General features: G+C 35.6%; 2 protein-coding genes across 3 annotated transcripts in view; one reads left to right on the top strand and one right to left on the bottom strand.

The window, feature by feature from the left end:
* Positions 1–18,858, top strand: part of LOC128856825 (tyrosine-protein phosphatase non-receptor type 9) — a 50,394-nt gene extending 31,536 nt beyond the window's left edge. For both annotated transcript variants that reach the window (XM_054092189.1, XM_054092188.1), the window contains exons 4-8: positions 14,311–15,254; positions 15,325–15,476; positions 16,552–16,781; positions 17,857–18,064; positions 18,138–18,858. In XM_054092189.1, the coding sequence (XP_053948164.1) occupies positions 14,311–15,254; positions 15,325–15,476; positions 16,552–16,781; positions 17,857–18,064; positions 18,138–18,364 (1,761 nt within the window). In that variant the 3' untranslated portion in view covers positions 18,365–18,858. The remainder of the gene's footprint in view (positions 1–14,310; positions 15,255–15,324; positions 15,477–16,551; positions 16,782–17,856; positions 18,065–18,137) is intronic.
* A 3,926-nt stretch (positions 18,859–22,784) lies between these two features.
* On the bottom strand, positions 22,785–24,517 carry LOC128856828 (mitochondrial import inner membrane translocase subunit TIM50-C). The gene is made up of 5 exons (XM_054092191.1): positions 24,172–24,517; positions 23,973–24,117; positions 23,357–23,885; positions 23,145–23,268; positions 22,785–23,083 (listed from the first exon to the last, which is right to left on the bottom strand). Exons 1-5 carry the CDS (start codon positions 24,380–24,382, stop codon positions 22,890–22,892), a joined length of 1,203 nt encoding a protein of 400 aa, XP_053948166.1. The 5' UTR covers positions 24,383–24,517; the 3' UTR covers positions 22,785–22,889.
* Positions 24,518–25,692: the final 1,175 nt, after the last annotated feature.

The raw sequence follows: 25,692 nt of genomic DNA, 5'->3' as shown, positions 1-25,692 counted from the left end.
GTATGAAAAATACTCTATACTATAGAAATCATCAACAGCTCCCATTTGCTACCCATATTGTACGAACACATCCTTAAGTAATCGGTGTCCACATTTTGGGAGATATCTCGAGACCCTAGTCACGGAGCGGCATCAAAAATACTCTATACTATAGAATCATCAGCAGCTTCCGTTTGCTACCCATATTGTACAAACACATCCTAGGGTTACCTGGGTCCATGTTTTGGATTATATCTCGAGACCCTAGTCACGGAACGGTATGAAAAATACTCTATACTATAGCAATCATCAACAGCTCCCATTTGCTACCCATATTGTACGAACACATCCTTAAGTTATCGGTGTCCACATTTTGGGAGATATCTCGAGACCCTAGTCACGGAGCGGCATCAAAAATACTCTATACTATAGAATCATCAGCAGCTTCCATTTGCTACCCATATTGTACAAACACATCCTAGGGTTATCCAGGTCCACGTTTTGGTCTATATCTCGAGACCCTAGTTACGGAGGGGCATTAAAAATACTCTATACTATAGCAATCATCAACAGCTCCCATTTGCTACCCATATTGTACGAACACATCCTTAAGTTATCGGGGTCCACATTTTGGGCGATATCTCGAGACCCTAGTCACGGAGCGGCATCAAAAATACTCTATACTATAGAATCATCAACAGCTTCCATTTGCTACCCATATTGTACAAACACATCCTAGGGTTACCTGGGTTCACGTTTTGGCCTATTTCTCGCGACCCTGGTATCCGATTCTTAAAATTTTAAAACAAAAACCATCTACGGAATAGTCCAAACAAAGCCTAAAAATTTGGTTTGGATAGGTGAGCCCGTTCTTGAGTTATAAGATTACCAAGGAAATGTAACTTCTTTTTATATATATAGATTATTGAAGTGAACGCAAACTTTTTCCGTTTGGTTTGAATGGCCTTTTTAATTTTATGTGATCTCATTTTAAATTTGATTTTGTTATTGGTAGCGAAATATGTGTGATAGTTACGTTTAAGTGAACTAAATAAAACTCATTAAAAAAAATTTGTGAAATATTTATTGTTTTGAACTTTTTCTAATCCAAAGAATATTTGCATAGGTGAACGCAGACTTTATTAGAGAAGTAAGTCTTGCAAGAATAGTTGGTTAAATTGTTGCACATCAACCAGCGACTGGCTCAATCGCAAACTGGCAGTCATGGTTGTACCAGTGCAAGAACAAAAATGGATTTTCTTAATTTTAAAAACAACTGTATTAAAATTTTTGAATTCCACAAAATATATATGCACTATGAATGTATGTATGCATGTCAAAAAATATTTAGTAATTGTTTCTTATCGAGTTACCATTATTCTATTGCGCACTACGTTTTGTATTAATTGCTTAAAGCTTTCTTATTAGAGCTGGCGAAAAATCTATAGCACCTCAAGATTTTTACCAGTTTCGACTATTTTCCTTTTTTTAATGTACTTGTTTTTTAAAAAAACAACCAAAAATTGGAAAATATGGATGGACATCTTAGAGATATGTCAAAGAAGCTAATGAAAAGCTGAAAAGGAGTGGCTATGGAAAAAAAACGAAGTGAAGTGCAGAATAGTATAGCACTAGCGAAGCGCTGCATATCAAAAATGGAAGGCACGACATACATACATGTATAATTTTAGTGCAAGCTTGATGAGCTATAAAATTACTTTGTGTTGTTGTTGTAACAAAATTCGTGTGTCCCGATAAGGTAGAATCGACCGTCTGATTCAACATTTTGAAATTTTTATAAAAAAATCGTCGCATTTTTCTAAATCTTGTGAAAAGTGTGGTCTCATTATAGAATGAACTATACTTTTACAAAAAAGTTATTTAAATTAAAAAAATGTAAATTAAGTAAAAATGTTGAAAAGCTATATTGTTTTTTTGTGTATATGTATCTCACTATTATATCCGACAGAGTTGTGTGCATATAAATACGACGAATTTACATAAGTGGAGCCCTGCCTTTGTTAACTGTCTAACAAGTGTACCACAATAAATTTTGTTTTTATACATTTATAAATTATAAATATAAACAAAAACTAAAACGTAAGTTCTGCATCTGAGCTTTATGTATTTAAAAGTTTAAAAGCAATGCATAAAAGAGCCGTTTTATCTTTTATTGAACATTTGATCCAACTTGGAATGTTCAATGCAGTTTACTCAATGTCTCGAACATTGTAATTGAAAACACAGGGCACATTTTCCGGTGCTCGAATAAATTGAGCTTTTACTTGCAGTTTTTATTAGTTCTTCCTATTACTAATCCACAGTCTTTCAGTTTCAATATTTTTACTTTTTATCATTAATCAACCATTCACAAAGCACTCGTAAGAACACCTTAAGGTGCCGTTTTAAATGTCTGCGTGCAATCTTATTGGGCTACCCTGTATGAAATGCGTGCACGTATTCATATACATATTTACACCCACAGACAAAATTACGCATTATACTCGTACAATATTTAGTTTAGGTTGTAAAAGAGTCAATTTGTATAGGTTGCTAAAGCAGTTGACGAGTCGTGAGCGAAGACGTGCTCATCAACATTGGTCGGTTACACTCCAGTCTTATTAAAATGATAGACTTGTAAAGGTAATCTCTCCCAAGCTTTTTTGGTGATCACAGCACTTACGCATGTGTGTGTATGCGCGCTTTCATACCTGTATGTATCATAAAAGTAGATAGATATCATATAAGTACAGTGGCGAGCAAAACGAAGTAGATATAATATATGTATGCGTGCACTTATAAATGTATAAGAACTGTCAATGTAAGAAGATTGACAATAAATTCCCAAACGGATTGAAGTAAGGTTCAACTCGTCAGCACTCTTTTGCGATTTAAAGTACGTGTTTAAATATGACTTATTCTTCAAGATAGGCGCTCCGATCTATAAAATCGTGAAAATGTGTATAGAAAATGAAAGTCAAAAAAGCTTACGCAATGTGGCGTAGTGGAAAACTGAATATACAATTTTTCTTTTTGTTTTATTAATTTTTTCATAGAATTTGTCATGTACCGTTTTGCATTATAAACCGTTTTGTTTAAAATTTAACAAGCCACAAGGGGAAAAAACAACTTTACAGATTCAACGTTTGATTTATATTGCCCTTAACAGTGTTTACTTAACCGTATGATGTCTTGAATGGCAATTTCATTGTTAACGGTCTGATTAGTTGACGTTGTGAATATTTTAGAAAATTATTATTGTCTCAAATTCAATTGCAATTTACAAACAATTATTGTTTGCAATTTATCGTGCCGGTTTGTGTTTTCAGATGTGCATTTGCCTTTTTTTTTTTGTTTTGTTTTTCCTCATATTATATCTTAATTTAATTTCAATGAAATATGGAAAGCGAAATCGGCATAAAAATTTCTTGACCGCGGATTAAAAAAATTTTCGATAGCACTGATTAAACGATATTATTTATCAAAAGAAGAGGAGCGACGCAGTTTCCCGAAAGGAGGCGAAAGGAAAGCGAATAGACATTTTAATGAAATCTGTAGAAAGTCCTGCAATAGCAGTGACCTTAAATATTCCACTGAAATGAACAAAGTAAATAAAATAAAAATCTTTCTAACTCCTAAAAACAATATTCACTTATAAACTTGTAAAATGAATGCAAAATAAATTTTATTATCTTATTTATTTATTTATTTGTTGGTTTACCAATTAAAATATAACTCAAAATGGTTACTAAAGCTAATCCTTTAATATAATATATGGTAAACAATACCGTAAGATACATTAGTGACAATTCAAAAATTGAACGGCCAGATTAAGTTTTGACTTACAAGTCTCTCGTGAGTTAGAGAATATGTCCTTTTACAAAATTGTTTAGACTGTCTTATGCAGGGTGTAAGCGGTTCATCACCTCTAAAATTGAAATCGTAATAAGATACATGGAAAATATTGCTGAAGTGAGAAGTGGTATATGGTATGATTCGTGGCTATGTCTCTTATAAACATTACATATTAAATTTTTCTTCGCATTTCTAATATTGGCAATGCTAACGAAAGACAACTACTTTTATATGTAGGCAAACTACAAGGCGATCGCTGTAGCCGAATGAATTAGTGCGTGACTACCATTCGGAAGTACGTAGGTTCGCATTTCCATGTATGCAATACCAAATGATAGAAAAGTTTTTTCTTAAAGCGGTGCCCCCTAGGGAGCAATGGCATAAGGAAGATCCTCATAAAAAATATCTGTCGTTCGGAGTGAGTCGGCTTAAAACTGTAGGCCCCTCCATTTGTGGAAAAACATAAAAACGCACCACAAATAGGATTAGGAGCTCGGCCAAACACTAAACTACGAGGCTAACGAAGGGAATGAATGACAAATCTTGTGAAACGTTTCCGCGTTCTCTCAATTCTTAAATATGAACCCATATAGCGTGGATCCCAAAGAAAATTCCTTTGAATTCCTTGCTACAAAGTCGAACATACCTTCGACTTGACAATCATAAAGTCTACATATTTAGAAAACTACATTTTCAATGTAAATATAATATAAAATGTATGAGAAGTTCACTGAGAGATGTTGGAAACCAGTTGTCGAGGAATTACTTTTTTTAGTCATCCACCGATTATGTTTTGATTAAACGTTTATTCAGACTTTAAGAAAACAGCCCTTAGAAGTGTCCGGATTACAAACATCTACACAATTTTGCTCTCCACTGTATACACATACATATGTAGTAATGCATTAGTTTATATGTTATTGCTCAAATATGCAAAGTTTCGAACGGTGGGTGATTATACATATTTGTGTGTGTGCGTGTGGAGGGCGATTTCGATGATAATAATAACAACAACAAGCAGATTACGTGTGCGCGTGCGTCATATTAAATTCACTTTTCATTTGTTGCTTCTGCCGCCAAAGCTGTCTAAAAGTGTAGTTGTTATTGTCATTTCGGTTGCTTTCTCATTATAATTTACATACATACACATACATATGAATGTACAAGCGTTCACCTCGATACTTTCGGACTATCTCTTAGTTTATTAAGTAATTCGCTATTTAGTGTACTTGTTCTAGTCGTTCGCTTAACTTCGTTTAACACAGATTACCCGGGTACAAAAATTGATGTACATATAGTGCATATACATATATATACAATAAATAAATAAATTGTGTGAATGTTCGGTTTGTGCTTAACGCATCTGTAAGATTAACATTTGTGAGTTGCTTTACATAATTTCGCAAAACTCAGTCGGATGACACTGAACAAGAAAATGTCGATGACAAAGTAAAAATACTTAAAATCAACCAAGCAGAAAAAAAAAATGTACAAACAAACCTACTTGTAGTTGTCATTTTGTTGAGACGTAGAATTTTACGTTTCTGTATTTGGATTTTAAATTTACGTGAAAAATGTTTCAAGTTATCGGTTTTAAATTAAATCTGTGTTAGATCTGAAGATATGAAAATTGTATTTGCATATACATTTTGGTGTCATAATAAGTGCAATAGCAATAACAATAAAAACCCAGCAGTATAAAAGTTTGCTACACCGATAAATTAAATATTGTAGGGTCAAGGCTGAAGCTACTGTTATATATCTTACTGACCGAACCGTGTTATAAAAGAAAAGAATACAAAAATATATATCTAACTGCATACGCGTTGAACTTCATATCCCTCTTCTGGTAAGTTTTCGAATAGTATTTGGGTTTTATTGCAATAACAGTCAAACAAATTCATTAAAGCGTGCCTTACAATCCTAATGTGTACACATGCACGCACTTGGTTGTTGAGAACCACTAAAACTCTTGGTTTCCGCCAAGTGGCATTTACATACATAGAGATTGCCTATGACGAATTTTAACAAATTAAAAAGTAACCGGAAGAAGTAAAAACCATATTTGTTTAAGAAACCACGACCACCCTCCATTGAAATGCAATACAAATACATACAAACATGCATATTTATGTATCTGCTTGTGTATTTCATATTAAGGCAGAAAGCTCTTTATAATTCTGACTTCCTTCATCCTATTCGTGCAATTATTATTTGTTTGCATTATATCAATAGTGGTTACAAAAAAATACATAGCCATCCTGCAAATCGAGTGACCGAATGCATATTTTTGCTCACTTTCGTTTCGCTGAAAAAAAGCGAAAACCACCGAGTAATCCAATTTCGCCTGTGACTTTGCGACAAAGCAAAACTGAAAACATTGCAACTGAGGCAACTGTATCTGCAGCGCGAAGAATGCGCAAGCAGCGCAACGAAGCAAAATGACCTAACAACCCCCAAAATGCATCCACGGTTACTGACGCTTCAGTTTTAACCCTCAGATGCCATCTATTTGTACGTGTACGAATTTTTCGAAGTTGGCCTCTTTTAGGCGCTCGCGCAATGTATCGATGTACTCGTATGCTGAGAGAAATGTTAACGTTTTTGGGGTTGTGTTTGCTTAGTATGTGTATGGTAGTGGATTATTGTGAAAAATCAGACAAAACAGGTACTAAAAGGAATAATGCAAAATTTCGAAACAGACGTACTTCTTCTTGGATAACAGTTTCTTCTGAAAATTAAATTCTGTGAAATTAATCGAAATAGTTGCGAACTTTTCCCAATAAAATGTTTATAGTATACTGTATTGTAAAATTGTGTTTATGATAAATACACATGCATACGTAGGTATGTGATAATTGAATTGTGCAAAGTGAGATATTTTTAACTATTGGCTGGCGAAAAATCGACTAAGTATATGTACATATATGCCTGCGCAGCTATTCGACAATATAGCCAAGAAAAGTGTATTTAAGTTGAATTGAAAATAATTAACTAATTTACTATTGCTATTCAAATATAATGAGAACAATTGTCCTACACAAACGTACATGCATATGTACACAATAGATAAAGCCAATAAGAAAATACGACGCAGCCAGCATTTCCATTGAAATTTGGATGAGAGAAGCGGACTGACGGTGGAAAAATCTATGCGTATGTATGTATTTTACGTACACAAATGCGTCTATTCCAGATTTAATGCAGTAATCGGGCAGAGTGATGACAAAACAAGCATTAGGAGATGGTCATATTTGATATTCAATCCGTGATTAATTAACCTGTTAGTGCGAAATAAAATGTTAGTAGTTGTGTAAGCAAAATTGCAATTCAAAGATTTTCTCATAACCTCCATATGAAATTAATTGACTCAAAATAATAGTAGATTTTGGTAATTTTATACGTAAATTCTCAAGACAAAATTTGTCTTTATGCTCAAAGTCTCCACAGTTGACAAATGACAGCTGCCATTGCCATCATTGTTGCCACTGTTGTAATTTATGTATTTATATGTGCGAATCCTTTGCAATTCGAATTATTATTCTTGGCATTTGCCATTAATATCGCATTCGTAATTATTTAAATAAATATCAAATGCAGCTCTGCATATTCATTCACAAATACTGCTGTCAGATATAGAACATTGAAACTGTTTTAAATTAGAAAGGCAAGAATACAGATCTTACTTGCGGTTAATTCTTTGCCTTTTACAGCCGTATTAAAGCAAAATTGTCTCGTATTCACCCTCTTTCTCATCTCTCTTTGACTTCGACTTTCGGTCAATCTTAACATAAATGTATACATACATACGTACATGTACATATGCATATGTATAAGCCAGTTGTTTTGTTGGAGTGAATGAATTGTTTAAGATGGTTATGTGTACAAGTGGGCGTCAGAAGAAAATCAAATCAATATGAAATTTCGAAACAAGTGGTTTCATTGCGTCGTAACAGCGCTTGGCACGAAATGCATACACACTTTACATACATTTGTTTTGTTGTGTATACGCCATGTTGGGACATGAATCGTTCTGTTTTTCTCAAACTTCCTTCCTCCAAAACGCCAAATACTAAAAAAAGATTGCCTTGGAGCTGCGTGGCGTTTGTGGCTTTGTAAACTTGAGACCATCTGAACCAATATACACGTGTTTATTGATATCCATTGTTTGGTATAGACAAACTCTGCAAATATGTGTTTTTCTTTATGAAGGGTGACCAAATAAGAATAATGCAGCAACGACTTGGGATATCAAGATAATTCTTGTTTTTACCTTGCCGTGGCAGCTGGTTCTACGAACCGAAATGACTTGGGTTTCCTCGAGCAAGAGTTGCCGCCCCAGTAACTAGCCCTGCCTAGTGCACTCAACCTCACCCTCACCTTCGTAGAAAATTATCGATAGGTGTTATCTAATCCGCATGATCCCGATGACCAATTGATAAGTTTCTTCTTCAGTAAATCGATCGCAGCGTTATTCAAATTATATAATTTATTCCAAATACCCGGAAAGCAAGATGAAATGGCAAACAATGAATACTGAATTTTCTGACGGTTGGATATCATAAATACCTAGGTCTGTTCATGAAGCAAATAATTTGTAGCAATTCTTACAAATGATCAAGTTTTAGTGTTCATGGATCGGAAAAGCTTGCAAAGTAGGGAAAGTGAGAGAGCAAAATCACATTTCATTTTGAGGGGAAGTTGCAAGTTTTTAGTGAATAAATTTTTATTTGTAAGAATTTGCAAGTGAGAAAAACAGCTGGCCGCAAAATAAAAATAAACACGAATTAAAATTTGCGAATCGAGCCAAAGTTCTAAATTTAAATAAAAAAATTGATTAACATGGGGAGTGTAAGTAATTATAATTTAGACAAAATTTATGAAGTTTATTTGAAGTCATATACTAAATAGGAATCGGTCAATGATGTAAAGCTGCGCACTTCTGAACCACAGCCTAAATACAAATCGAAAGCCTTGAAGGTATTATTTGTGTTTTATGTCTGTACTTCTTGGTTATTAACTAATTCAATAGAGTATGGAAGGAAGCAAGGAATATGGGAAGAAAGCTGTGATTGCCGCAACAATTGAATTGTTAATGTTCGTCATCTGACAACGACGATGAAATGGAACAAATTACTGTGGACAAAATTAAATCACTTGATGCTAAGCTCGTAATTTTGCATTTTATTTGCTTAATTTTTGTGATTTTTCCCGCCAACAGTTTAATCAGCTGTTCGTAAAGCTTGCAAATTGTTACTGGTTTTGCGTTCATGTACTTTTTTTTTGATATTTTTCTATTTGAGTAACTGGATCATTTAGAGTAGAATGGGGTAAGATAGGTATGGGGGCACAATAGGTAGATGGGGTTTTCGTCGCACTGTTTTTGCAGAGATCACTCGTCTTATGTGAATTGAATACGTGGTGGGGAACAACGTTCGCGACTGTCATTTCGGCCGTCACCATTGATTAGTTATCCTAGTTCTGGCGTCGTTTAGTTTTTTGTGAGCTTTTCTCCGACATAGCATTTTTTTTATTCTACGGTGCAGTGCATTTAATGTATGTAAATATTTGTCAGGTGAGTTTTATTTTACGTAGAAAATAATGCTGAACACGAATAATGTGTCAGTTTTTTGATATTTTTGTTTTTTAAAAAAATATCGACACTAACATAAAACATGTGCTTGGGGGCACTATAGGTCAGCCGTCTGGGGGCATTGTAGGTCACTACTTTTAATGGAATAAAATAAATTTTAATTGTTTTTGCAGCAAAATGGTGCGTAATTATGTGCGAAAAACGCCGAAACGAAGTGAAGAGGACGTAAAAAACGCAGTCGCGGCAGTCCGAGATCGCGCTAGTGTTCGATCAGCCTCTAAACAATTTAAAATTCCGTTCGAAACATTACGTGCTTGCGTGATGAATTAAAGAAAAATTCCTAACTTTTATAACATGTGCAGTGTTCGTACTCTATAAATAAAGGTTAAAACGTTAATTTCCAAGCCATGTACATTGTTCTTTTCCCCTCACATATAGTGACCTATCGTGCCCCCCGATTTTGAAAATATCGAAAAAAATACCCTTTGTCTTATTGAATGCAGCTTCCAAAATATTTAGCCAAACATAAGTCAGTATAACCAAAATGTTAGCAGATAAATAACCTTTCAAAATCTTGCTTATTTTTCAAAATCAATGCAAAAACACCGTAGCAAGAGCTCTTCAAAAAAAAAATGACCTATCTTACCCCATTCTACTCTATATATATTGTATATGTATATTAGGTGTATCTCGACAGTTGCCGAAACATTCCATTGAAAGAAATTTGGTCACCCGTTACGCGCATGACTGTTTTTTAGCAAACACTTTAGTCACTCTTCCAAATTTTGTTTTTAAAATTATCAACAAAATCAGCTCGAATGCGCGTAAATACCTTCATTTGTACATACAAATTTTCCATTAGAGATTTGCTGGAAAACACGTAGAAATCACAGCCGTGGACAACTTTTCACAAATCTGATGTTCAGAACTTTTGTCGTGAATTTGTTTTTGAATTAATCAGGTGCCCAGATCTACTTAGATACATACATATGCATGTGCATACGTGCTGTAGCGGTGTTATTCTCTAATAAAATTTTGTTTTAGCCTAGTTCGTCTTCAAGCTTTAAATTTCTTTCGCCCCAAGGTTCTTTGAAAATTTTTTCTTACCGAAATGACGTAGTAGTCATGCAATTTTTAAAAAACACGTACCACTAATACATGTATGCATGGGTATGTGTGTATAGATATTCGAGTAGGTAAATACATATGCACCATTGAGCAATGGCATTTTCTGTTTGAAGCAGTCATCGAATATTACCACTTATTAGTTGATTATTATTTGCCCGTCATCAACATGAAATATTCTCACAAAGTTTGGCTTTCCTGCCTTAACAGTTTATAAATCTATTCGTAAGTGTTTTCCGGATTTCCTTTTGTGTTTCGTTTCTCGAACGTACGTGTAAAATACGTGTATGTATGTACATATTCATAAAATATTTAAAGTATGCAGAAAATTGGGAGAATAAAAAAGGAGAGTATTTTCCTTGAGGTGTTTTGTATTGGATTGATTCAGCAGGGAAAATTTGGCCAGTACTAAGGAGCGAAAGAAAGGTAATGGTTCTAAAACCTCCGAGTATCTATTTATAAACCTCAAGGCAGGGCACCACTGGTGAATTTTCCCACGATTTTTAAATCGACATAATCGATTAAAGTACCCCGTTAAATGACAAAGCCGCTTAGACATGATGGGCAGTCAGCAAAGTTATCATTTAAATGAAAATACATCAACGCAGACTGTCCGCAATCGCGACCCATAGCCCATATCCATTGAAATCTACGCAAAGCCATGTTAGCTGATTGTTCTCTTATCGAAAATAAATAAAAAGATTTAGAAAATTTACTAATTTTTCGTAATACAATGCAGTGTGATGATGAATGGAATCTACATAGAATCCTCTGAAGCGGCCTTCTTTTCTAAAAGTGTGCAGTCTTCTTACTAACTATGGCCTAGGATGGTTCAAAGTTCCAGAAACTGATCAAAAGTCGTGAAAACATTTTTTTTTTTTACTTTCTGCATTTGGAATAGGAAATGGAAAAAGGTAAGCTGTAGCTAGAATAAAATGTTCTTGAAACCACAAACATACCTCAATCGAAAAAGGTTTAGTGGCTTTCGGATTTTGTCTTAAATTTCGAAGTTTAGAATTTGTTACCAACAACCCCAAAATTTACCTTCTTTATTATGGTATCATTACTGGCTAAATTCTCTGCCATGGAATTCGCCTCTAAATATGTATACCTATGGTGTAATAAAAAATAATAAAATTAAATGAATATTTAGCCGTTGGGCTGTCCCGTTCAGAAACCTGCCGCTGTTAACTTTAGTAGTTCTAGAGCTTGCAAAGAAGCAAAGATAGTTTATTTTAAATGGTTGTACTCGTGCAATACTTGCGCCTTAGAATATACTATAATTTCTGTTTATCATATTTTAAAAAAATAAATCGGTTCACGCAAGGAGCCACCAGATTTAAGCCATCGATTGATAATTAAACTCTTAATGATGATGATTAAGCTCTTGGTCGTTTCCACGACAGTCGGTCTACGTTACCGGAACGATCCGGATTTCAAATCCGGCAAGGGATTGTCACTCCAGCAGCATACTCCGGCGATATGGGCGATATTTATGATGTTACAACAACAGCAACAATATGCCACAAAAAGGGCACACAAATGTTTTCTTATTTTTTTATATTCGGGTCGGCATACTCACGTATGTAAATAGTTGGCAAATGTTGGAGTTGAACGGTCTTATGGTTCTTTTAAGCAATGCTACTAATGATCCCTTACTTAACGTTTTATAAAAACTTATAGTAGGATGTTGCAATACTTACCAAGAAAATGAGAACGGTATGATCGCGAAAATTTCTGCTAGTAAAAATCATTTGTTGAAGTCATTATACCCAGTCAGGGGGGAAAATGAGTGAGAAAATTTATAAATTTATAAATAAACCCACATTAAGCCCGTAACATGAGTTCCAGGCCGTTGTGACATTAAGGATAACTGCAGAGCCGATGAACTAGCGAAACTCGGCATTAAATTGACCGATGAGTACATAGACAATGACATAGGCATATCTTTACAAACATGTAAGCTTGAAGGAGTTGTAAGAACAGCGAATCAAAGATGGCGTAATGAAACCATATGCAGAATGGCACGAAAATTGTGACCGACCCTCAAGCTAAACGCACAGAATCTCTGCTAAGCCCAGATAAGCATAGTCTTAGCACACTGAATTTAGGTTATAACGGGGTATTGCCTAATCGGCAGGGACACCCTGAAGATGAGCGAACAAACACATGGCTTCTGCAGAAGTTGTCTAGATAAGGAAGAGACCTTTTGTGCCATTGTTCTGCTGTATCCAGACGTATATTTGCATTTTAGGAATACAATTCTTTAATGGATTGAAAGACCTTAGTTCTGTGCAAATCAATGGATCTTCTAAAATTTTTGAAAACTGCACACTTGTTAGACTCAGGAGCATTTCCGGATTTTTGATTTATCGTAATCCCCACGAAGCTCTCGAGACCCCATTGCTTTGACATGATTCGCATTATGAGAGACACATTTATGGATGAGAACCAACGTTGATAACTTTTGCCGGGGGAATCAGCTCAGATAATCGGCCTGACTCATTTGGACTGCGTTTGACGACTTGGAAATTTGGTCGACGGGTTGGTCTTCATACGATTCTTAATCGACATAAACAAAATTCTCAACATTACTTCTAAACATGAAATGCCACATCAAAATGAGTTATGAAACGAAAACAAATAGGAGAGAATTAATTAAACCCATATACATGCAGATATATGTAGTGTGGAGTTAACATATGTTTGTATGTAGCACATCGAAAGTACGAGGTGTGTTCAAAAAATAAGGAGATAGCAGAAAATAACGGAGCACGCAAAACTCTTGCCTTATTTATGCCTCTCACAAACAAACTAAATATGCTAAATTGCTAAAACCGTGAACATGTCTTCGAGGTGAGTGTGCTAACATAAAAAAAATAATAATCGAAAATCGAATGTATTTAGCCCGCGAAATTTGAAACCGTCACCTTATTTTTTGAACACACCTCGTATAAAAAAGTATAACTACGCATGTGATGGGCATATACGAGTATGGGAACTTACCATTATGGTTTTTACATATATGCGATATAATCTAATTCCAACACCTAATTATGGGTTGTGATAACTACATTGAGCACTGCAATACGCATATTGTACTCGTATGTATGCGTAGTGCCCTTACTTTTATCATATTTTCAGCATTTTTTGAACATCGCGAATCACAAGTTCAGCAATTTTTCAGATAGCTCATAGGCATCACATATTTCAGTGGAACTATAAGAAAACAGCCCAGCGATGAAAAATCTTAGTTTTTATAGATAGGATTTTAATAGAACTAATTGTCTTTAATTTAAAGTCGCTGGGGTGCAGTCAACAACATCTGATTTGTTCTAATTTACTCAAGCCAATCACTAAAATATTTATATTTGACGTGTATGGATAGTTCTGAGTTTTTAGATGCTTCGTTTTTAAGCTATGCCCAAGGATTTGGTGGAAAATGCTTTTTTTCTCACAGCGGTCGCCTCGGCAGGCAATGGCAATCCTTATTTACTTTCTTTCCTGCTTGTCTTTCTCATGAAAAATCTCCTTATAAAAAACCACCTGCCGTTCGGAGGTAGCATAAAGCTGTAGGTCCCTTCATTTGTGGAACAACATCAAGACGCACACCTGAAATTGGAGGAGGAGCTCGGCCAAATACCTATTAAAGACTATACAAGGCTTTATTGAATCTCATTAGATATGCCCATACAAACTTTCGATTTATGATTATTTATGTTTAACTGTATTTTTGTTTTTATTCTTCTTCTTTACAGGGTGGCTATCCGGCGCGGTTAAAAAAAGTACTAATTGTTACGGCACCTTTATGGTTCAAGGCGCCGTTCAAGATTCTACGCTTGTTCGTGCGCGAGAAATTGCGTGAACGTGTCTTCACTGTGTCTGTGCCAACGTTGGGACTTCACGTGCCGCTGAAAGCATTGCCCCTGCACCTTGGCGGAGCGTTGGAAATCGATCACGCCACATGGTTGCTACAGTGCCGCAAATCGATGACGAATCGTGAAGACGAACTGCTCGCCAATATTGAGCAAGCGGCATTTAATCGAAGCAACAACATCAACACAACTAATATTAGCAACATTGTGAGCAATTCGGTCGCTATTGGTGGTGACAATAGCAACATCCACATCAACAGTAACAGTAACAGCAACAGCAACACAAATACGACGACAGCCACGTTAACGAGCGACGATTACAGCCGTCGGTTATTGGGTAGCGAGGAGCCCAACGAGAACATCACAATAAACGGTCTGTGTGGTGTTATTGCTTCACCGGCATCCGGCTTAAAACAGGGTAACTGTAATTCAACGTCATCGTTGCCAGCGTGTAACAAAAGTGGTTCAGAGTCAGTGGTGGTAGCGACGGCGGCGGCAACAGTTGGTGTTCCAGTGCTGAACGGCTTAGATGCAAGTGGAGCCCAAGGAACCACGGCTTTGGTGAACGGTGTGATTGTTTCGGCAGCAGTCTCCAGCAACGCCAGCTCGAACGGCTCATCCGGCCTAAGTGAGTTGTGGTCGGAAAACCCGCCAAGTAGTGCTTCTTCGGGGTTTAGTGATGACGACAGCCTGGCTGGGCAGGAGGGAGACCCAAAAACAATTGAACAAATTGTTCAAATGGTAAAAGAGCAGGGCCGGAGAGGCCTGGTGAAGGAATATGCAGAAATACGAAATCGAGCGCCCGAAGGGACCTTCGTGCATGCAAGGCTAGTTAAATATTTTAAATGAAAAATGTGCTGGGATACCAATAAAACCATATTTTTAAATCAATTGCAGATTACGGAATAACTTGACTAAAAATCGCTATACAGATGTTCTTTGTTACGATCACAGTAGAGTGGTGTTGTCCAGGGATGACGGTGACGACTACATAAACGCGAATTTCGTCGATGGATACAAACAAAAAAATGCCTATATTTCTACACAAGGTAAGTGGGTAAAGACAAATAAATGAATATTGAAACCTGACAGTTCTGAATGAACCTTGGGAAGGGCTCGTTGCGAAAAATAAGAAAATAATGCCAATTTAACCATAAAATAATTGAGCTTCAGTTTTGCAAATACATTTAAATTCTTCCGATATATTCGGATGACTCGAAACGGTATCAATGGCATGACGACAATTTGTATATTTGAGCATTGCTCGAGGAGTATTCCCTGGGTTCTAACACAAAACCCGAATTTAATACATAACTCTTATTGGAAACATAAGAGTTTCTTTTCGGTGATGTTGTGATAGCCGTTAGTAGTATCTCAATAGTAAATTATATATCGCATAATGAAATGCAAATTGGATGAATTAACACTTCCGAAATTTCAAATATATTATAGTAATTCGAATAAGAACGTTTGCGTTTTTCTTCTTCATGCATTCTTCGCTGCAATGCAAATTTTATTGATTTTTTTCTTTGTATGCTGAAGCCATAAAACTGCAAATGAAATGTATGCCGTTATTGGGCGATATGCTGAACCAAAGCAAAATATTGTTAATATGAAAGTAGTTAAAATTTTCTGCAAAATATTTTATTGTGCTAATTAAGTCCATTGTACTACACTCAGATTCCCTTTTAATTTTCTTTAAATTTACCCGGTCTCCGAAGAAATCTGAGTAGATCTTGTGGTGCCAAGGAGCCAAGATGGTCGCTTCTTAACACATCAGTGCCAAAGACCTCAAACCTGATTCGAGCGAAGGCGGGGCAGACGCACAGTGTCTACCGACATAATTCAGCCTGGATTTAAAAGACTCGACTACCCTTGATGTGGTTGGGGGGCTGTCTAAGGTCATGAGCGCAGCTTGGCTGTCGCTGCAGACACATATATATAGATCTGCCTCTCCATCGGTTTATTGTGCTTAGTTTGCATATGAAATTTATTACTGTAGTATTTGAGGGGAAAGAGTTTTTTCGGTTTTACTAGATTTAAGTAAGGCTTTAACCGCGAGGGAGTTCCAATGTTTTCTTTGCTAATTTAAATATTTTTTTCGTTTTTTTTTTTTGTTTACAGGTCCCTTACCAAAAACGTCCCAAGATTTTTGGCGTATGATCTGGGAACAACATTGTTTAGTTGTTGTGATGACAACACGTGTTATGGAGCGTGGACGCGTCAAATGTGGCCAATACTGGGAACCGACTGAGAATAGTTCCTTAGAATTTGGAAGCTTCCATGTGCGAACACTTAGTATAGAAATAAATGAAGAATATACTGTAGCATCATTAGAATTGAAAAATCTTAAGGTAAGTGGAAGGCAAATTAACTATTATATAACCAAACAACTCCATCCATTATTCTTTCCATAAACTATTTTTGAAACCCTACGAAAGTTTCATTACTAAAAAACGACGCGAACGTAAACTTCAAATCCGTAGAGTGACATCTGCGAACCTTCTCGTAATGCTTAATTTTAGCCTTTCACAAATATTTCTCCGACGAGTCTGCTAAAACTATTTAAATTATTTCCTACCCCGATGCGATATAATTTTCATTTCGAGAGGATTGGCTGCCTCTAACATGTTTTGCTCAATTTTCAGTGCAGCAGCGCTCTATGAAATATTTATTATGAAATAAAATTTTGGCATTTTTAGCTTACATTTATCTAGTCAATCATTGTTTATTTTTTTCTGAGACTATTCTCGCTAAGATGCGGAATTTTGAAAGCTCCTTTTGAGTTCAATTCATGTCGTTTTTCCATTGTTTTGATTAACTTGTGACAATGAAACAAAACAGTGAGCAAACGCGGCACCCACTTTGAATCGAACTTTCTCATAGTCAAATGTTTATGTAATATAGAGTCGATTATTTTTGTTTCTGATGAAGCGGGTCCCCATAACACTTTTCAAGCCATTGCTTCACCTGAACGGTATTTTTACCATCAAGAATCAGATTAAAATTAAAACACGAAATTCTTTTTGATCCATTATTTTGAAAAATAGCGTCACTCTTAGCACAATAACTCACGAACTAATGAATAGAATATCACGAAATTTTAACAGCCGTATTTATAAGGTTAGTACTAACTGAAAAAGAGGTGAATGCAATAAAACTAATACATCTATGTGTTAGGCCCGGGACCTTTCATCGCATGTAATAATTCTTCTAATAATTCCGAATTAAGTCGTTAATACCGAATAATGCCACCGTCTGTCTAGGCTAAAATGCATATACGAGAGTCAAAAGCTTCACGAAGAACATTTGTTTGAACATTTCTTTCTTTGATAAAAGCTCTGCATAATAATCAAATTCACTCTAAACAACTCCGTTGGTGCTTTTTGACATATTTGAACCTAAAGCCAATTTTTCTATTCATTTCAGACTGACGAAATTAGAAACGTTTCACATTGGCAATTCACAAGTTGGCCCGATTATGGTGTGCCCAGTTCTGCGATGGCCATGTTGAATTTTCTTCAAAAAGTGCGAGAAAAGCAGGTGGCCATGGTGAAAGCGTTGGGCGACACTTGGGCTGGGCACCCACGAGGACCACCAATTGTGGTACACTGTAGTGCGGGCATTGGTCGAACAGGTAAAACCGAAACTCACTCGACACTCATCTAAGGAATTCTGTAAACTATAAATGTATTTTACCAACTCCTCAGGTACTTTTATAACATTGGATATATGCATATCGCGCTTGGAAGATGTTGGTACTGCCGACATTCGTGGGACTGTGGAAAAAATTCGTTCACAGCGTGCCTACTCTATACAAATGCCCGATCAATATGTGTTTTGCCACCTGGCCCTAATTGAGTACGCAGTGTCGCGAGGAATGTTGAAATCAGTAGATTTAACGGGGTTCGACGATCGGGACGAGGATTCAGAGTAAAATCCAAGTAGATAGTTGAGCTATCACAGCAAGGAGAATATATGTTTGAACGCGTTTCTTCATTGTGAATGGCAGAGACGCATTGTAGGAAATAGTAATGTAGCTGACGTCAAAGCTGAAAGCGGATCCGAAACAAAAACCGAGACAGAAATCGAAACTGTTGCAGAAGGCGAAGCTTTCTAAGGAATGTAGCGCTATTATTTTAAAGTAAATGTATTCACTTTATTAGATGTTTTGTTGTTTCATTTCGTTTCATCTTAGAGAAGTGAAATCATTAATGTACGCAGATAAAACCTTTATTTAAATTTTTACTTTAGTTTCACAGAAACATGCGATAATTAGTGTTTAAATTTAATAATGCATAAAATACAATATATATATATGAATTAAACAATAGTAAAATGTGGCAAGGTTATACGGAAAACATAAATATAATTGGCTTAGATGTATAAATTAATTTTAAATAATAAATTTTAAAAATCCGTAAAAACCTACATTTACATAGTCTTTTAGAGTTCTACTCCATGATTGGTCTGTGTATACTAAACCTCTCTTCAACATGTATCTGGTCTTTTTACATCTTTGCTACTAAAATTAGTTCGTCGATTAAAAAAAATTAGCGAGGTGCGTAAAAGCTCGCTTAATAAGCACTAACTGAAATTGGTACTACAAAAAGAATTCGAACAAAGGGGAGAAGAAATTGAAAACATTTTCTTTTGTAATTTGTATACTATGAGTACATCTGGCTCATTTAAACAATTTGGTGATGTTGCAAAGTACAACGAAACGGCAAAAAACTAAAACAGAACAACAGCTAAACAGCTGAAGAAGAGAAAAAGGCGAAATAAGCTTTATCGTCTAACCAAAAATATGAGGAGGCTGTTGAGTAATTTAAAAAGTATACAATAAATAATGCAATGATAATAAAATTGAAAGCGACAATGATACTTGGTAAACCGTCCCAAAGAGCCCAAAAACTAACAAAAAAACAAAAAGCAAATGGAACAAAATTTTTCCTACCAACAGATTTCAATGCCAACTCACAAAAAATGTATTAAAAAATGGTCCCATTAATCAAAATTTATTCATGCTTAAAAACATTTAGTTAAACACACATTCAAAAACCAACTAGCGACTAATATAAAAAACTTTCGAATCTATTTCTTTTTTTAACGGTTTGTTAAAGCTTGCGATTTCATCTGTGACTCGACGCACTCAATATAGTATATGTAGAATATGTATGTATGAAAACATTAAATATTTCTAGGCATTTAATTTGCTTCGAAATCCATAAGAAAATATAAGTGCAAACGCTCATCTTACTGTGCCGGCGTTTTCCATACGCTTTGACATGTTTCACAAGAGAGCAGAAAAAGTGGAGTTAACCAATAGATGTACATTCTAATGATATTGTATTTAGTTTAGTTGATCTAGAAATTATATAACTCATACACTACTAAATAAAATAGCATCAAATTATCCTCATGTACGAATAAACATAAAATCTCTTATGCACTGTATGTGTACATACACACGTACATACATATGCATGTATTTATGGATTTTGACCCACAAACATTTACGCGATGTCAGTCACATTCCCACAGAAGGAAGCTGCATAAATATATTCATATGTTGAACTTTTTACGGTGGTGCATAATTATCATAGACAATTTATTTAACATATTTTAAACCGACAAATACATGCAGAAACAAAATTATCGAAAATATGTAAATACGCAATTTTTCATTTCGATTTTGGGGTGTAATTTTACGATTTGTGGTTATAATAGTCGAGTGGTTCACGGCAAACTGTTCATAAACGTCAAATTACACGAAACGGTCGCGCTACGGCAGACTATGACAAAACTCTGAATGTATTCCTTCGACGAAAAAATCGCTGAAAGTCATGCCGTTTGGAGTCGGCGTAAAACAGTAGGGGTCCCTCCATTTGTAGAATAACCCCAAGATGCGCACCACAAATTGGAGGAGAAGCACAGCCAAGCACTTAATAAAGGGTGATGATGAGATAAAGGTTTCAGGCCGGCACCAATCACTTTGTAGTGTAAGACTTGATTTTTCCTTACAAATACAGAGTCCTGCAGTTTACGCTACTTACGACCAATATATGGCTTTCAGGAAATACTACTTAGAGGTAGCAAAATGGGCAGTGGTTTGCGATTTTAATGTTGCAATCATGAAGTAGAGTTTGAAACAGAGTTCTTTGGACTAACAGCTGGCTTGCGGAACGCACATCATTTTATAAACATCGAATTTTCACATTATATAACTACGACAGAATTCGTACGAACCAGAAAATACATGAATACGCCTAAATATACTGAATACATCTCGTCTCAATTCGTGGAACTTAATTTTTTTTGGAATTTGTTTTTTTTTGTATCAGTTTGTCAAGCCCTGCCGCGCACCCTGAAATCACCGGTCGTCACCGTCAATCTTATCTAACGGTAGCCCAAGAAACGTGCCGTTGTTGTTGTACCAGCATGAAAATTCTCCATATATACATACAGTGGCTCAATAAAGAACTCGGACAAACCTTAGTTAAAACTTTGTATAAAAAACACTGCTAAAATAAAGGCAATTTGAAACAATATATTTCGATTTCTAAATGCTTTATTTATATAATTTAAGAAATAACAAAAACATAAGATAAGTCGTGTGCACTTCTTTTGTTCGACCGCGAACAACTGTATGTGACACCATAAAACGCTTTAAAGAAACAAAATCTGTAGAAAACAAAGTGAAATCAGGACGGCCAAAGCTTTTTACGGACGCTAACGAGCGGTGGATAGTAAACCAAGTCAGAGCAAATCCTCATTTAAGTGCTCCAAAACTTACAACACAAGTTAAAGAACATCTTGAAATTGACTGCAATCCAGAAACTTTGCGATTAGTTCTAAGAAAAAACAACCTCAATGGCAGAGTCGCAAGAAAAAAACCCTACATTAGTAAGGAAAATAAAAACAAACGAATTAATTTCGCAAAAACCTATAAAAATAAGGACATTGAATTCTGGAAAGATGTGATATTTTGCGACGAAAGCAAATACAACATATTCAGATCAGATGGGCAGTCGTATGTATGGAGGAAGCCAAATGAGGAGCTGAAAGAGAAAAACCTGCGTGCCACTGTTAAACACGGTGGCGGTTCAGTGATGGTTTGGGGATGTATGTTCGCCTCCGGACCCGGAAATCTTTGTTTTGTTGATGACATAATGGATCACAAGCAATATTTTTCAATTTTAAAAAGAAATTTAATTCAAAGTGCTGAAAAATTGGGTATGAAGGAACAATTTTATTTTTACCAAGACAATGACCCCAAGCATAAGGCGCTTGATGTTCGCTTGTGGTTGATGTATAACTGCCCGAAAGTGCTCGAAACTCCACCACAGTCCCCTGATATAAACGTCATTGAGCATTTATAGGCGCATTTGGAGAATAAACTCAAAAATCACAAAATTTCAAACAAAAAGGACCTCGAAGCTGCTCTTAAGGACGAATGGGCTAAAATTGATCCTTCCGTTTGCAGAAATTTGGTGGAGTCAATGCCGAAACGACTAAATGCTGCTATTAAATCCAATGGGTTTTCCACAAAATATTAATTTTTATTTTTATTGGCTTTTAAAGTAAAATTAATTTCCATGTCCGAGTTCTTTTTTGGCGTGAATTCTCCTCATTTTGAAAGTTTTTTGTTATTGTAAAAGAAGTGCACACGACTTATCTTATGTTTTTGTTATTTCTTAAATTATATAAATAAAGCATTTAGAAATCGAAAAATATTGTTTCAAATTGCCTTTATTTTAGCAGTGTTTTTTATACAAAGTTTTAACTAAGGTTTGTCCGAGTTCTTTATTGAGCCACTGTATATGGGGAAATGTGCTGAAGTGACAGCCCTTGGTCGGATATAAATCCGGGTCGTTCCGGTAACGTAGAACCGACTGTCGTGGGAACGAAGAAAAGAAAGAAACGTGCTGTTTCGGTGGCGTGGTCCCAAAGGGAGTTGTAAGTTGTATAAGTTTAAGGGGAGACGTGCATACATAGGTGGTTAGTGTCGCGCGCGGTACTTTCGCGTGCCGAACTGAGATTTGATTTTGATTTCCCTCGCTGCAAAATATTATTTCAAAGTAGCAGCCTTCGACAACTGGAGACAAATATTGGACAAAGTCAATGAATGTACTTTAGTGAAAAGAAAAAGAATAAATAATTTGAAAGCAGTTTTTAGTCGTTAATTTCGCAAAGCCTCAGATTTTAAGCTAACATAGGAGTAAGCGGTAAATGGAACTTAGCTATCAGTGCACTCCTTGATACAAAATTAGATATTTTTATTGATTGAAGTAAAACAAAATTTATGGCAAACGTTTGTATCTTTATTGGAAATGAGGAATGGAAACACCGTAAAATAAAGAAAACTTTTCATTTTAATGAATAAAAACTATGCAAATAAGTAGTTATTACAAAGCATGTGGTAGGAGGGATTGTATTATAGTACAACCATATGCCGCTTATTATGACCGTCCAAGGAAGCTTGGGGTCCATTTTTTCACCATTGGCTTTGACTTGGCTAGTTCTTCACGTTCTCTTTCTTGCATTTGCTCTAACAAAAGCCGTTGGTTTTCTCTAAATTTAACGATAGGGTCATCAAATTGGCGATAGTGATGCAGTACATCGCGCACATCCTCGACTTCAGCAGCTGCCAACGCTAAAAATAAAATCAAAAATAAGCTGAATATTGGAGCTTAGTAAAGAAAAATGTAACTTACTTTTCAAAAATGAAATCAAATCCAGCAGTTGTGTATCGTCATCATTGCCCAACCATCGTGTAATATTGAATGTATTATCAGGATGCATCTTAGTTGCATTTTGATCCCAATCCACAACAATGACCTATGCATTGAGATATACATATTTTAATCACATTTCTTCGGAGTCTATGTATGTAATTGTGTTTGTAAATACTTAGCATTAGTAATACCTTTTTTAAATCTCTGTTCAAATTATCCAAATTTTTGACATGATGCCCATCAACGAAATGCGTTGCATCACGCACAAGACGATACATAATATATCCATTTGGGTCAAGCGCATCCAAGATCGGAAACACAGTCATCCCCTGTTCTGCGGTAAAAACTACGATTTCAAAATGCTTAGCACATTCCTGTAGGAAAAGATCAACCCCAGGACGTTTCTTAAACCGCCAACCAGTTTGATAGGTCCAATCAGGATGGACCAGAACATCTTTCATTTCCAGCACCAATGTATATGGAGGTTGTATGTACGGTGGTTTTAATGGATCTGGCAAAAGTTTATCGCGTGATGGTTCTTGAATCATTTTTTGATAGTAGTTCATTGACTTCCACATGCGCTGTATGTACTGTTGCACAACGGGATTTTTGCTAAACTCATCTTCAATATCTTGGCCTTCTGCATCTACCTCCGGCTTGCCAAACTCATACACCGCCCATATGGCAAACGCAATGCCGCTTCCAGCAAAAACTCCAAAGCTACAAAATTGATATTGGTACAATTGTACAGTGACTATAGAATGTAAATGGCATGCAATATGTTACGCAAGTGGTTGGGACACACACCCGATTTTCATTCGCTTCCATGCCTTCTCATTTTCTTTCGCCTCCTCCTCTTCTTTGCGTTTTCGTTCGCGTTCAGTTTCCTCGTCAACATTGAGTGCTGTTTGGGGAAACAGCTTTGACAAAATCTCCGGATTTGCTGCCTTTTCTAAAACACTCAAATTAATTAAGTAATAATATTGTTATTACACACTGAACTAACTTGTGCTTTCAGTGGTATAGAAGCGTTCGCATTGTTGACATACAGACTTTTGTCTAAACACTGTAATTGCGGCGGAAAAGTGTCGTCTTCCACTCCATAGGTGGTTACTCAACGCGCGTCGATTTTGTACTCCAACACACTGGAGTAAAACTCTTGGGTTGGACCCTATTTTTTTAATTACTCCAAGGACTCCTCTCTGCGCCATTGCCATGCCTTCCACTTGCTCTCACTGTTTTTATTGATTAATTTCGCTTCAGACACACTTTTTATTTCATCACACCGGCTAAAGAACATAAATTGAAGCCTTGAATCTCGTGTAGCCTATTTGAAATTTTCCGACAGCTGACAAATAAAGGTGAGTTGCCACAGTTATATTAGTTTGCATTTGAGGTGTTCACGGTTCGTTACAAAATGAGTTTCGAAATAATTATGTTCGCGTAACTGATAATTTCTGACAACTATCAATTATAAATGATTAAACTGCCCCTTACTTTTGAAGGGTGCTGATCGAATACAACTGACGGGTTGGCTTTGCATTCTTCACGAAGCTTTTGCTTATAATGTTTTTTTATAATTACTTATTAACAATTAATATGAATATTTATAGTACGTTCAGGTATGCATTGATTACCAATAAATCCACAAAATTAATCTACCCGTTCACATATGGCAGATTACCTGCAAAATCTACAATCAGCTGTCAATATTGCTTTGAGAGGTTTTTCTTCATAGAAACTATTTTGGTGGAATATTTCGGTGTTTTTGGTTTGTTTAATTATTATTAACGATATAAAGAAGAGTCAAAGAAAAGGAATAGCGTATATAATTGCGCAATTGGCTGCTAATAATAAATCGTTGGAGGAAATCCGTATGTAACGTTTACTGAGGTTGCAAAAAATTGTGGCAGTAATACGCATTCGAAATTCGATATTACATTTTATAGTAAGTAATAAGAGGACAAAACGTTTATGGATAGACGTTTTTTCTGTAAAATGAATCCTTAATTAATAATATTTATCAATAAAAGTATTAGAATTATGTTTACAGACCTGTTTGCTTTGCCGGCATCCATTTCATTTAGTTTTTATTGTGATGTTTCTCCTTACATTCGTAATAATAATTATCGATAACACAGAAAACACAGGGTTGTATGTCAATAAGTATCGTTATTATCTAGGATTATTTTATAATATCAGATTTTGAGAGAGAAATTTTGTATGGGAAATCGCGCTTTTTAATTACGGATTTTGAGTTAAGCGCGAAAAAGTAGATCATCTACTTATATGTGAAGGTATTACAACTCCCATATAAAATTTCTAATAATTCTAGATAATAATCATACTTTAGTATATATAAATACCTTCTTTGCTGTGGAATAAATCATTATTTTTGACAGGCACCTATATGAAGGCACCTAAGATAGCATTAAAAGCAATAGAATATCGACAAAAAAAATAAGACATAATAATTTCTTTGAGTTGGAAAATTTACATTAATATGTAAATATTTTAAATAGATTTC

The sequence above is a fragment of the Anastrepha ludens genome, chromosome 3 (assembly GCF_028408465.1).
Source record: "Anastrepha ludens isolate Willacy chromosome 3, idAnaLude1.1, whole genome shotgun sequence".
Lineage (NCBI taxonomy): Eukaryota > Metazoa > Arthropoda > Insecta > Diptera > Tephritidae > Anastrepha > Anastrepha ludens.
Note: the sequence above shows the minus strand (reverse complement) of the source record. Positions and strands in the feature narration are given on the sequence as shown.